We start from the raw sequence: 15,032 nt of genomic DNA on the forward strand, positions 1-15,032 counted from the left end.
ATCTTCAAGTAATTTCTTCGAAAGTGTCATTTGGAATCCTTTTGTACATTCTGTAATCAAATAACATTTCTATCTGGCTGTAGAAGTGCAGTATATGGAATTAGTAATAAGTGTACCTAGTATGTTAGTATTAGTGTGTTGTGCGACGAGGAAAAACGAAAAAGTACAATGGCACAATTAATGGCACTTTCGTTTTACGCGAATCCTTTACGGAATATTTGTGTTGACTAAGTGTGTTGTTCGAAGTGAATGACGTCACTTCGAACGTCACGCAAAAAAAGAAGATCGGATTGTTGCTTACGTTAGGCGGAACATCCTTGTACAAGGTTGCAAGCAAAGTGTGCGATCCGGAGGAACCGCGTCTGAAACCTTATGAAAAACTGTGCGGACTATTAAAAGCGCATTTAAGTCCGGTAGTGAGTGTAGTTGCGGAGCGTTTTAAATTCCGGAACAGTGTGCAGGGAAGTGGACAAATCCACGAGTACGTCATCATGCTTCAAATGTTCGCGGTTTACGTACAAAAACCTCCGACCTACTTTCTTCATCGTCACTTTTCAACTACGACGTGATTGCACTCACCGAAACGTGGCTGGAAGCTTCCATTCCATCAGGACTGTTTTTCGACAAAAAGCATACGTGTCAAAAAGTGACAAAAAGTGTCTATCGCACTGACCGAAGCACACTCAACAGCACTCATACGCGCGGTGGCGGCGTTCTAATTGCCGTCTTGTCAAGGCTTAATTCACGCGAATGCTATACTGAAGCAGACTCATTAGAGTGTGTGTGTGGCTGAAAATAATCCTGAACCAAGGGACGCTCTACCTGGCAAACCTCTACATACTGCCTGATAAAAGTTCAGACACACACACATTATCCTGCCTTTTGTCATCAATCGAAAAAATATCGGAACACATGAAGCCTTACGACAAACTAATTTTACTTGGTGACTTTAATCAGCCACATATCACGTGGACTGATCTTCACCCACATTGCACTTCCACGCACAGCAGAGCTTTCATCAATATATTGCACCTGTACTTATCGAAACAACTTAACACTGCAAAAAATACCCTGGGAAGAGTTATTGATCTGGTACTCGCAAACGCTAACACAGCATTGGTAACCCAAGTATCCACGCTATCATCTGATGAACATCTTCTGCTTGCTGACGCTCATCACCCACCGATTCGAGTTTCCGTTCATTCTGCTTATCCATCGAGCACACGCACACTCCTTGGCCCAACTCAACGTTTGAATTTGAGGCGAGCAAATTTCGACAGCATAAATCAGGCTATTTCTTACACTTATTGGGAATTTCTTGAAAACAGAGACATCACAATCTTCTGGTCATTCGTAAAGTCATGTCAAAGAAACAACGCGGAACCTTCCTCGCTGCACTACAACTCTATAGCACACACCGACCATGAAATATGCGAAACCTTCGCAAGGAGACTCTCTGACGTTTTATCCTCATATGTCCCCGATCCTATCGCCGTTTCTCGCGCATCTAGCAACACTCCAGTGAACCGTATTGACCTGCAACAAACCACCATAGATTTAAACATTGTAAAGACGGCCTACCTGCAGTTGTGCTGAAGCAGTGCTCGGCTTCGTTATGTCCCCTTCTCGTCAGGATATTCAATTTATCTATGGACAAAGGTGAGATCCCGGCCATTTGGAAGACGTCATGGATGATTCCTCTGTATAAAAAGGGCGATAGGCAGCTTGCTACCAGCTACAGAGGCATCACATCAATAAGCGCGAGTGTCAAACTAATAGAAATAACCGTCACTGAATGTATCCTTAAAGCGTCTCTAGGCTACTTGAAGAAGGAACAGCACGGTTTCATGCCTAAACGTTCCACCTCTACAAATTTAGTACAATTTGTCATTGAGTGTGTGAACCGCATGGACCAGGGTTTTGAGAGCCTGAGAGCCGCCTTCGATAGCATATCGCACGATATACTAATGAATAAACTCCAAAGGCTGGGCCTCTCAGAATCAATCCTAGCTTGGCTGAACTCGGAAAATTTCGGAATCACACCTCTCGTCCTTTCATAAGCACCTCCATAAGTTCCTCAGGGCAGCAATCTGGGTCCATTGCTGTTTATTTTATAGATAAACGACGTATGCTCTCTTGTACCTGACAACTGCTATTTGCTATACGTTGACGATGTCAAACTGTTTATGCCCGTAAAATCGACCAAAGATTGTTCTAATCTACAGCAAGCTGTCTCGGTGTTCAACAACTGGTGCGTCCTCAACTGTTTGTCTCTATGTACCGAAAAGTGTTTCGTTTTGTCATTTACGCGTGCGAAATCAATGTTTAATTATGATTGTTATATAAACGGCGTATGCGTTTCAAGAACTGCACAAATGTGCGACCTAGGTGTTTTACTTGACCAAAAATTGTCCCTCGGACCTCATTATGACATCGTAATCAACCGCGCCAATAGAACTCTAGGATTAATATTCAAACTGACTCGTGACTTTGACGCTTCCGGGGGTAAAAAAGCTCTATATTGCTCGCTGGTTAGATCGCTCCTGGAATACTGTTCACCTGTGTGCTGTCCATACACTAACGAATGGATAAACGGATTTGAGGCTGTCCAAAGAAAGTTCACACGTTTCGCGATTCGTAAGTTAGGATGGACTGATAGTTCCTCCCTCCCATCATACACTGAGCGATGTCAACTGTTAGGCCTCAAGTCTCTGGAACATCGGCGGTATTTGCATCAAGCCACATTCATAGCAGGACTTCTTTTAGGAACTATCGACGATTCCTATTTATTAGCAGAACTTAGATTTAATATCCCCAGACTATCCGTCAGACATCACCTAATGTTACTTGTTACGCGCTCGCGAACGGAGTATGGAGATAATGCTCCCCTAAAATCCCGATTCAATACGCATTCGCACATGTTTGACTTTAATATGCCTCTTTGCACGTTTAAAAATCTGTTACGCATCCGTCTTACTTCGAACTAAATATCTGTACATGAGATATGTTTTAATTTACAAGTCTTGTAAAACTGTAATCCTCCTGCTTCGTTAAGCCGTAAACGGCGGACGATCAATGAACAATATTAATAATAATAAAACTAATAATGCTAAAGTCAGCGGCGCAATAGTGTAGCTTCGACGACTTTTTAAACGAAGCCCTACGTGATGGTGAATTGCGGAAGCAGCTTTTACGACAAGAAGATGTGTCGTTTGAGAAAGCAACGGCAATCGCACGCACTTGGGAAGCTGGAAAGGATGATAACGAAGCTATGAGGATGAAACCACATGTTGGAGAAATGGCAGCAGTACCAGCAGTAAGAGCGGTATCGAGCAACAGTGTTAGACACCAACATCCACACCACATGCATCATCAGTCATCGCAACAAAGAACAGGAGATTGTGTGCGTAAGAACGACCAGCAGCAGGGTACGCAGCAGATTATCGGCGATCGTGTGCGTAAAGACGGAGCGTGTTATCGGTGTGGTAGAGCGCACGACCCGAACACCTGTCCAGCGCGATAGTAGATGTGTTTCGTGTGTAAAAAGAAAGGACATGTGTTTACGTGCTGCAGGAACACAAAGTTCATTGAGAGGTCAAGAATGTTTAATCACGTGTCAAATGAAGCAAGCAATAATGCGGCAAAAATAATCGAATTAGAAGAGAATGGAAAAAATATGATATTCGTAACAGATTGCGGTGCTTGCGTAACAGTCATCCCAGAATATGTTTATAGAGAAAAATTGGATCGGTCGATCGGTCACAACAAGATGTTGTTTCTGATGATGTCTAAATTGACCATTCACCTCTTAGATATTTCAGGGATGTTGGCTTTCTTGGCAAACTGTTATGTAGATGAAACGTACTATATTTCTGAGCACGAATCGATTTTATCTCATTCATAGTATGATGCTGATGAGTATGATGGGGCGGCCCAGTGGTGTAGGCGACAGCGGCGCCGGTCCTCGAACGGCAGGACCGGAGTTCGAATCCCATCCGGACCGTCCCCCCGTAGTTACCTAGTGACCGTAGTCACTCCGTCCCCACGCAATACCTTTAAGTAGCGAGATGAAACAACTCGTTCATTATTGGTTATATTTGACGAATCATATCAAAAATAGTCCTAAAAAATTAATTTCGATATTATCCTACTGTCAAATTTATTTGACGAGCTCTAGGGTGTTGGTACCGGACGTTTCTAATAGGTAGTGCTATTCTTAGAGTACCCAGGAGTAGAAAGCTCTTGCCAGAAAGCCAGGAAAGTGGTAATAAATTAGAACCTTCCCATTATTACTCTATCGGGCAGAGGCGTTGGAAATGTTGTTCTCCCGGGAGTAGAATCGTCCCGAGATCGTCCGAAATTTTACATAATATTTAAATGCCCAAGATTTTCACAGTAAGTATAACGTGTAAGTGCTTTATTCTTGTTTAAATTTTTCGCCACACTGGTCTTAAAACACCAACTTATAATAATTATAACATAAATCACATCAACTCCAAAAAAGCTTGCCAAGTAGTCTGCACAATAAATAACCAAATTGATGAACAAGTAACCATCCGATAAATCAATAGACTAAATCTCCAGCAACAGTAACTTTCTGTTGCACGCTTCTTGATTCTATCATGGGAACATGGTTAAGCACTCATTACGGACGCACCTTATCTGGTGGATACTCTGGTTAGATACTCTCTGTCACGCGTGCATAGTAAATGTTTTTTTAATGATGATGGATGATTACAATTTTAAAAATATATACCTATTGCTGGTATGGTTTCAACTTCAGATACCGAACCGCGGTGTACCATCAAACATGAAGTCTAAACACAGCGTAATACTGGGAATAGCGATATTTTTGTTTATTCAACATAATCTAGCTGTAAGCGATAGAGACTATGATCTCAAAATTACCAAGTTCATGTGCATTGATACACCTTATAAGCGAAGTGTGCTTCATTATTGCAAAACAATAGCTCGCCGTGATCAACCAACTATGTTAAATTTGTCAATAACAGTTCCCGAAAGCTTCAACTATTTGAAAATGAGATTTAGTGCGGAGTACAAATTTTCCACTTATCGCCCCTTTCTATTCGATTTAGAAATAGAGGCGTGCGAATTTGTGTCACAAAAAAATCGAGATCCTGCTTCAGAAATTGCATACAAGGTGGTGTTTGCGAGGATTAGTAGTATCGCTAAACGATGTCCGCATGGTGTAAGTAATTTTATATAAGTAATATAAACCAAAACGTCTATTCATTGAATCAACTCTTCGGGTGTAATTAGATGGTTAAACTATTTTTCCACATTCGTAGAATCGTACATACAGCGTTGAATATTGGGTGGATAAACAAACTCTTCCAAAATCTCTTCCTGCTGGCGACTATCGATTAACTATAGCTTTCATTTTCAAAGACAACACAACCTTGCTTAAGCTTCAAACTTATGGTATAATTAGAAGAATGGGAGTTTTTCGCTCCATGATTGAATGGTGAAAATTTTTCTAAATAACTTAAGTTAAAATTATGCTCATGTTCTGTAGTAAATAAAACTAGTTATAAGAGACCTAAACCCCCGTACAAAACTAGTACTGCACGATGATATAAATAGACGAAAGAAAACACAAAGTCTCTACAAGCATCCCGGCGACAGTAGAAGAAGATTGCTCGTACTACTATGGAACTTAAAGAGCCACGGAGTGCTTTAACTGAAGATTCTACTTAAATCGTTGGTGGTCCCATCAATTTTTGTAGTTGTGTTGTCTTGTAAATTTGTAGAGTTGCTTAACATTCTGCCAGAAATTCGTCATACGGGTGGAGGTGGATTCTGCTATCCGAGTGGATTATGGAGTTCGGGGCTGTGCACCTGCTCGAGTTCTTCAAGACTGGACTTCAGGCTCCCATGTAGGTAAAACTTAACGGCTATTATCCATCGGCCCTGCAGCGGCAACCATATTAGCTACTAAAATGTCATTAGCTCAAACAGCAGCCAGGTTATACTGTCACTTGGCCATCACAGCACCAAGAGGTATCTCATAAACACATATAATGAACTCCCTCTAATTTGCTAGTCAACAATATTCCTGTTGAATGAGAAGGGGTTTCAGATAAGCGAGAGTCTTACTAACTGTCGATTTAATGGCAACTTGATCCTGGAAACAATTCTTATTGGCTTAACGACATCTAAGGTCACGCCGGCCATCGGATGGCTTACTAGACTTGCCGATACCACGTAGTTGGATAGTCAATCCTCATTACGGAGGGACGGCCCGGATGGGATTTGAACCCCGGTCCTGCTGCATAAAGACCGGCGCCTCTGTCGACCACCGGGCCCCTGGAAACAATACGCAGTAAATGTAAGGTTTAATTGAATTATAAAAAAAGCGTTTCACAATAATTCTATCATCTCTTTTGTTATCATATTATTTAATCCAGTTTAATTCCGCCATCGTTTCTTAAGAAGTTTTGTACAAGCTATAACTGGAAAGAAAATGCCAGGTTCAGGATTCAAACAAACCTAGTAAGCTCATTTCTGCGAGTTATTTTGGAAACTGGGACAGCAATAGCAGATTAGAGAATTATACCCATGTTCTACAACTGAACGGACTATTGTACTATACAAAGAAAAACCAAAAGCGTCGATGAGCATCCACGTATTATCGAAACTAAGAAGAGTAGCGTTTAAGTGAACAGAACTTCCTAGTGGTTTTACAAAGATAGCTTGCTGACAAGCTATCTGATAGCTTGGGATGACAATATCAGATTTTATAGAACTAAATATAATAGATTTTGTTACCGAAAGTTACTGCACAGCATCTCATCACCATTCACCACAAAGCTTGGCATTGCTAAGCTTCGTTGTACAGCCATGGTCTTCGAAACAGTTGTTTAGGATACTCTGTTAGATTTCAGACTAAATACAAACATTTTCACCATATCTTTACAGACGGCTCCGTTTATCTGGACTCAGCCGGCTGTGGGATTCACTCCACTACAGACAACTGCGCCATCAAACTTCCTAATCACACTTCCATCTTTTCCGCCGAAGCAATAGCAATTCAACTAGCCGCCGACGAAGGACTACAGACTGACCGACCGAACGTTATCTTCAGCGACAGTGCCAGTGTTCTGACTGCCCTGGAACACGGCAACTCCAAAGACCCCCACATCCAGCTCCTAGACTTCATACCTGCATCCCCGACAATCGTTTTCTGTTGGATTCCGGGTCATTCCGGAATCAACGGAAACGAGAAAGCCGACGAAAACGAGAAAGCCGGCCTTGCAAATGGCACGACGTAGACCTCAACAACAAACTCCGTCCTATCAAGAACAATACCTCTTCATGGGAAGATACCGAATCGAGCCACATCCAACGAGTCCTTTCCCGCCTTCGCATAGGTCATACCCGCCTTACGCCTTCTACCTCCTAGAAAAATCCAGTCCTCCACTCTGCAGTTTCTGCGGTGTTGACATCACCGTCCGCCACATCCTCACCGATTCCCATGGATACATGACACACCGAGCCACCTGTCAACTAGGAACTGATTTAACGACAATCCCATCACCCGACAAACTCCAGCAGAACCGTCTCATTAGATTTTTACGCATCAGTCATTTATACAAAGAAATTTAAGCAATAGTTTAAACTTATCCGATACCATATGCCATAATAGTTTCCAATGTTTTATAAACAATAGTTTTCCATAATATTTAAGCCACATGTGCCATAGTTCTGTATTAGATTAAACCATCCTTTTTTATGCTGTAGAGAGGCGAATGTAGTCTCTAAGACTCAAAGCATCTGTAAATAAACGAAAAAAATACTCTGTTAGATTTAACATCAAACATACTCATGCCATAACAACATGGTTTTTTGTCCAACCGATCCACAACAACAAACCTCATTGACTTGACTCAGGTTACCAAATTGATACAATGACTTCAAAGAGGCATTTCACCGTTGACCTCACGGTATTCTCCTAAAACATTGAAAAAACTTGAGCTATCGGACGACATGCTCTCGTGGCTTCATTCTTATTTATCAAACCGTGTATATCAAGTCAAACTTGACAATGCCTTTTCGTAATGCTTTATGTATCCCTCTGGCGTACCCAAGGAAGTGTGTTAAATCCATGTCTTCTTCTTCTTCTTCTTCTTCTTGGCCTGATCAGTATTGAGCACGTCGTGTCGACATGGCCAGGTCTCCAATCAGTTTCCAGGAAACTCGGTCTAGGGCTGCAGTCCTCCATTCACGGCTGCATCCGATCTCCGACAGGTTAGACTCCACTTGATCCAGCCAACGAGCTCGTTGTGCTCCTCTACACCTCGTGTCGAACGGATCGCTAACGAGCACCTTCTTGGTGGGGCATGAGTCCGGCATCCTCATCACATGCCCCAGCCAATGTATCCTTCCGGCTTTAACTAGAGTCAGGATATCAGCATCGCCAAACAGATCAGCTAGCTCGTGGTTCATTCTCCACGATTCCCCTGAACAATGCGCCTTCGGATTTCGCTGCTTACGTTGTTGTCCGAAGTTACGATCATACCAAGGTAGCAGAACTCCTCCACTACCTCGAGATCTTTGCCGTCAACTGATACTCTGGCCTATTGGCCTCGCGTTTCAGTCGGGTGTACAGCTCGCACACCGCTGCAGTTGTCCGTCCGATGATTTCGATGTCATCCGCGAAGCCAAGGAATTGGAGAGATCGGGTGAAAATCGTGCCACGGATGTCGAAGCCCGCGCTTCGCATGACACCCTCCAGAACGAAGTTGAACAGCAAACAGGAGTCCGACTCCTTGAATCAGACCCCGGCGAGAATCGAACGATTCTGACAGCATTCTCGAAACTCTTACCTTGCACTGCACCCCCGTCCATAGTGGCCCTTAACAACCGTACAAGCTTCCCAAGGAATCCGTATGGTGGAATGCTGCATGGTGTTCCATAGTTCGGTCCGATCTATGGTATCGTAGGCCGCCTTGAAGTCAATGAATAGTTGGTGCGTAGGGATCTTTTGCTCCCGGCATTTTTGGAGGATCTGCCGTAGAGTGAAGATTTAGTCGGTTGTCGATTTGTCTCCAACAAATCCAACTTGGTAACTTCCAACGAAATCTATTGCAAGGGGCCCCGGTCTGCAGAAGAGTATTCGGGACAGGATCTTATAGGTAGCATTCAGGACTGTGATGGCCCGGAAGTTAGCACAGTCCATCCTGTCGCCCTTTTTGTACACCGGGTGTATGACACCCAGTTTCCACTCCTCAGTTAGTTCTTCCTGGCCCCAAATCTTAACAATCAGCCGTTGCATGATGGCGGAAATCTTCTCTGTACTCATCTTGAACAGTTCGGCCACCAGCCCATCGCTACCAGGTGATTTAATGCATTTCAGCTGTTTGATGGCACTGATGACTTCGTCCAGGGATGGCGGGGGTACCTCGTCAACGTCATGCTGGCTGTCGTAGTTCTGCACTCCTCTGCTTCATGCGCCTAGTTCGGCGCCTCCTGCATCTGCTCTGTTAAGGTGTCGTTAAGGTGTAGGATGCGAGTTCCTACCTTCCTTCCGAGGTCCTTTGTTTTATTGTTATGCTGATGACCTTAATTTGTTCTCCCGTACATCCTCTTACTCTGACTGTTTGTTCCTACAATTCAATCTTGACAACTTCTACATGTGGTGTCTGTCAAACAACTTGCTCATATCTGGCGTTGACCCTCGACCAACTTGTAAAGGATCTGGGTGTCTAGTTGGACTGCAAATTTTCATTCACTGTTCGTCCGTTTTGGGATCTGCAAATGCCTACGAACTCCACGCGTCAAATAAGGCGGAAGAGCATCGCCTTATTTGATGCGTTGGCAACTATTAGGTCTGGAAACTCTAGAGACATGCCGATTTCATGAGCAAGCCACTATCATTGCTTCCCTGCTCCTTAATAATTGTGATGTTTCTCCTCTCCTGTCCTCAATTGGGTTTTATTTACCCGTGCACCAATTGCGCCAACGCCCTCTCATCTTTGTAGAAACTCGCCGTACGGCAATAGGCGCCCGAGTGCCATTCGTTGCTTCAACTATAATTATGCTCTGTTCGATTTTAGCCTTTCGTTAACATCTTTCCGTTCACGCCTTCGTTTTCCAGCTTCCTCATAAGTGTTTCCTTCCTCATAAGTACTAACAATATTGTTAAACCAATGGTGGACAATTCTTAATTAACAATACAAAACAATACACAACAATTATCGTTCATACTCATACAGTTGATGTCGCACAAGATCACCCAAATTAGAGTCCCCATAACACTGTCTTTGGGGAACTCTTGGACTGATCGTGAATTCATATGAATGTGATGTTGCGATTTGATGTGATATTTGCAGAAAAACTTTCTTTGGTTAGCGATGATTAGTGATTAGTTTTCAGGATCTTTATTTATATGAACTCTTCTGATGATCAGACAAGACTCATACGAACTTACTAATTAACCAACCATTTGCTAGAAATCTATGTTGGCTATTCGGGATACGACGGTTTCATAGACCTTCCTTCGGAACAGCGGGTTCGACCCAATGGTAGAGAGAACCGGTATATAAATCTCATCCGGCTTGATCTCCAATCGTGAAGACTGACTATCCCGCAACGTGATATCAGCCCGTCTAGTCAATAGATGGGCCGGCGTGACCTGGTGGGTCAACAAGCCAAGAATAAATTTAATAAAAAATAAATGTAAATACAACGGATTCACGGATGAGTTATCAGCATCATCAAAATACTGCAGGCTAATGATGTCAATGTAAGTAATACAATTAAGGACTCCGATACAATCTGATTGGACTTAATGGGAGTATCTTAATTTGTGATAGCAGTACGGCCTGGCCGTTCCATATGAACAAAAAAAACTTTATTTGTGATCGGAAAAAGGCTGATAACTTTTTATTTAAAACAACATTATTTTCCAAACTCAAACACAACTAAATTTCGTTTCGGTGAACGCACAGCTGCTCGCAGTGTTGCATTTTGTTATAGTATCGATTTTGATTACAGAAATGCTATTAAAATGGAATTGTTACACCATCATGTGGCTAGTGTTTCTCTTTTACATCGATGTGGGTTGCGAAGATAACTCTTCTAGACCGTTTCAATTACGACTTGTGAAAATACTGTGTGTGGATCAACCGTATAATCGTACTATACTGCATCATTGCAAAACCGTCCTACGTCGTAACCAACCCACTTTGCTGAATATATCGATTACTATTCCGTTTGTGATTAATTTTTGTTATGTTAGTATCAAAATCGATTACAAATTCAATGAGTATCAGCCATTTTTGTTCCAATCAAAGATAGAAGGTTGTAAATTTTTGCGAGATAGACCAGTCGATCCGCTTTCACTCTATATATACGAAATATTCGCGGAATCGCTTCCGATGCTGATACATCCCTGCCCACATGGAGTATGTGTTCAAAATGAAGAGTTTAGTATAGCTTGCAAATCCTAAGCCTTGCTAGCATACTATTGTATTAAGAATGATCGTATGATCGCTGGTTATATTTGAGATATTATTAAACTTATTTTCAGAACAGAACATACGACATTTTATGGACAATGGATGAGCGTTTGTCTCCCCGATCTGTTCCAGCCGGTGACTACAGAGTAACAGCGCACTGGGAAGCGGAAGAAAGTGATACAATTGTTCACTTGCAGATATACTGTGCAGTACGACGTAAAGGAATATTTCGTTCCATGATCGAATGGTAGCAATGATGAATTATCTGAGTACTATGAATAATAACAACGAACTCAAGAGTTTTGTATGCAGTTGTCGGTGGAATATGCGGATTATGTTGCGTAGAGCAAGTTATTTATCAATACAGAAATCAAATGTAAAGGATTCAAATTTGAAATATATTCTCCTGTAACGCTTTAATCGACTTGTCTATCGAATTCGACTGATGGCCTATAGCACTACTGACGATTTCATTCCTGTTTCTTAGTGCAGAAAGTGGAAATGCAAATCTGCCGCTTACCAATCTTTTATTATGTTAGTACCTTCCTATACTCTTGTTGCTACATTTCAGATCTAAGTGAGTGGTCAAAATGTGAAACAAGATGGTATCCTAATGCTGTACTTCTTCTTCTAGGCTTAGCGACCTGTTTACTAGGTCATGCCGACCATCAAATGGCTTACGAGACTTGATTCCACGTTGTTGGATAGTTATTCCTCACAAAGAGGCAACAACTTGGCTGAGATTTGTGCTATATACGTGGTATCTAGCGGCGCAGTCGAATCTATCACCAGACCGCCCCTGTACATATCAAACGCTATTACAATTTCCTAAGACGATCGCTGGAGGTGCCACTATTATTTAATGTATCGCTGCGTAGGGCAACCTCTTGCTACGTAGGAGAGTCACAAACCACTGATTTCTATATCATCAGTGTTAGAAAGGAATTTGCGCTATTTCTTCGATGTTTCCAGGCTAATCGCAATTGTGACAGGCGAACCGATGGCCCGTTTTTGATCGCCGAAGTATGCATGAGGGATGGGACTTTTTTTTTGTACAATCGCGATACTTGTTGAGTGAAAGGCAGAGAGCGAAGACGAGGTCGAGAGCTTTCCGTTCACTTTCACGAATGGAATATTTCGTTAACGAATTTGAAAAAAGTTGTAACATTAGGGAGACTCGAGAAATTATCATTGCTTTCCTTAGTCCGTTTTCACTTGCGACTAGGAGAATAAACCGTCAAGAACTTCTGAAGCACCTGACAGCTTTCGCGGCATGCAGGCGCCGGTAAACTCATCAATATTTACACTAACCAATGTATTACCCATTCGAGTCGGGGGCTCCACGCGGCTGCTCAGTTCGCTAACAGGAAGATCCGCCTTTGGTTACGGGGTTTGTTTAAGTGAAACAGCGGCATCACTACGAGTAAACGACCGGACAATGAAATACTATTCACAGCGATGCGATGTATCATTTCGGCACGTTAGAACTTACGTTGTCAAAGCCGGTAACTTACAGTACAATTAGGAAAGAACTAGGAATTTCCTAGGCATAAGAATGATATTTTTTATTCATGATTGAATGATGAAACCATTAAACCTTTCGTCAAAAGAAGGTTTAGAGCCAATACCATATAGATATAATTCAAAAATGCCCAGCACATATGTCCACGCTCTTTTGCTTTCCTTTTTCCTGTTCGTTTTTCCGTAATTTTACATCAGCGATGGACTAATAAGAAGAAGGCCCTAAAATGAAATAAAATATAAGTTAAAGGTACCGTTTGTAAGATAAAAGCAAATACAGTAAAATGACAGAACAACATATCTGATCTTCATTAAAACCTCGATACAGGCCATCTTTCACACAGAACAACGATTTTTCACCTCCAGTTGTTTCAAGCCATAGACCAATAATCCAGCAACGTGTTAGCAAAAACTCTAGCAAAGCAGCATATGGTTAAGCCAGGAAAAAAATACAAATAATCCGACAGGGCGATCCACATGGTGTGCATGCAAAATAAAAGATATTAAAACCTAGTGAGAAGACAAACTTTACAGCAGCTTAATGCAAGAAATTTTTCTTTGTACATACCTAGGAGCTTACACATAGTGATTCAAACACAATCCGAACATCTTAAAATCCAATAGCTGTCAGACTTTGAAGATTATTTTTTATCTTGAAGGGTTCATTACTCACTTACTTGCTCAGTATCGTTACTCACTTGATGCAAAGCAAATAAAAACACTTTCACCATATCTTTACAGACGGCTCCGTTCATCAGGACACAGCCGGCTGTGGGATTCACTCAAGCCTCGACCACTGTGTCATAAAGGTCCCTAATCATACTTACATCTTCTCTGTCGAAGCAATAGCCATTCAACTAGCCGCCGATGAAGTATTTTGAAACGATTAATCCGACGTTATCTTCACCAAAATGGTTAGTGTCTGACCACCCTCGAATACGGCATTTGCAAAGACCCTTACATACAGTCATAACTAGACGAGATTCTTTCCTTCCCAAAAATTGTTTTCTATTGTATTCCGGATTTTGCGGATGTACACAAAGATGTGTGAAAACAGAATCATGGCCCATGGGCAGGGTAACACAGTCATCTTCAAAGCCGAACGATTGATCATATTTTATGATAATCTTAATTTCATTAATCTGTTCTTTTACCAGTTGTCCTGGTAAATCCGGTTTCTGATGTTTTACTTATCCTGTATACTTTCCTCCTGTCTAGTAAATGTCCTGGTTGAAAAACATGTACACATACTGTTTCCTCGTTGGCGGTTAACACAATAATTTTCCTTAACTCGCTTCTTTGTCCGTTCTCACGGTAATGGTCGAGCCTGGAAATCCTGGTTACGATCCTGGTCGTCGTGAAAGGGTAAAACTATTTGATTTGGTCTTAAGAACACGCCTACTTTCATTTCGTTCTTTAAGCCATGGTACACGAATCGAGCAAACTGAACAGCGCCATCTATCGGTCGCTATGGAGCTCTTGCGAGCTGAGTGCTGCATCGCAACTAACACTTTTTCCACAATTGTCTCACAAATAAAAAGCAAAAAGTAACTAGTGTTGCATACATTGAGGATGTGTTCATCAGCATCATCTAAATATGGTAGGGTGGTAATTACTTTTTAATGACATAATTGAGGATTTCGATACCAACCTGATTAAATTTAATGGGCGTAAGCTTATTTGTGATCGTATAATAACTGGTAACATATTATTTAAATTGGATGAACGCAGACCTGCTGGCAGTGTTATCTGTTCCAGCCGGTGACTACAGAGTAACAGCGCACTGGGAAGCGGAAGAAAGTGATACAATTGTTCACTTGCAGATATACTGTGCGGTACGACGTAAAGGAATATTTCGTTCCATGATCGAATGGTAGCAATGATTATTTGTCTAAGTACCATGAACGATTTCAATGGAAGGATGATCCCATGATGATCTCAAATGCGTAAGAAATATGTGCAGTCGCAAGAGTTAGGTTAATAACATTGAAATAGGAATAAACGCATTAGATTGGATCGAGAAACAAGAAC

The 15,032-nt window shown here is 41.9% G+C and overlaps 3 protein-coding genes across 3 annotated transcripts in view; 2 read left to right on the forward strand and 1 right to left on the reverse strand.

Annotated features, from left to right (window-relative positions):
- Positions 1-15,032, forward strand: part of LOC126559576 (COP9 signalosome complex subunit 9) — a 194,968-nt gene that overhangs the window by 59,536 nt on the left and 120,400 nt on the right. The window lies entirely within an intron of this gene.
- Positions 1-15,032, reverse strand: part of LOC126558181 (uncharacterized) — a 407,024-nt gene that overhangs the window by 27,497 nt on the left and 364,495 nt on the right. The gene's annotated exons all lie outside the window — the stretch shown is intronic.
- Positions 4,811-5,489, forward strand: LOC126567316 (uncharacterized). The gene is made up of 2 exons (XM_050223544.1): positions 4,811-5,209; positions 5,310-5,489. Exons 1-2 carry the CDS (start codon positions 4,811-4,813, stop codon positions 5,487-5,489), a joined length of 579 nt encoding a protein of 192 aa, XP_050079501.1.

This window comes from Anopheles maculipalpis, chromosome 2RL (genome assembly GCF_943734695.1).
Source record: "Anopheles maculipalpis chromosome 2RL, idAnoMacuDA_375_x, whole genome shotgun sequence".
Lineage (NCBI taxonomy): Eukaryota > Metazoa > Arthropoda > Insecta > Diptera > Culicidae > Anopheles > Anopheles maculipalpis.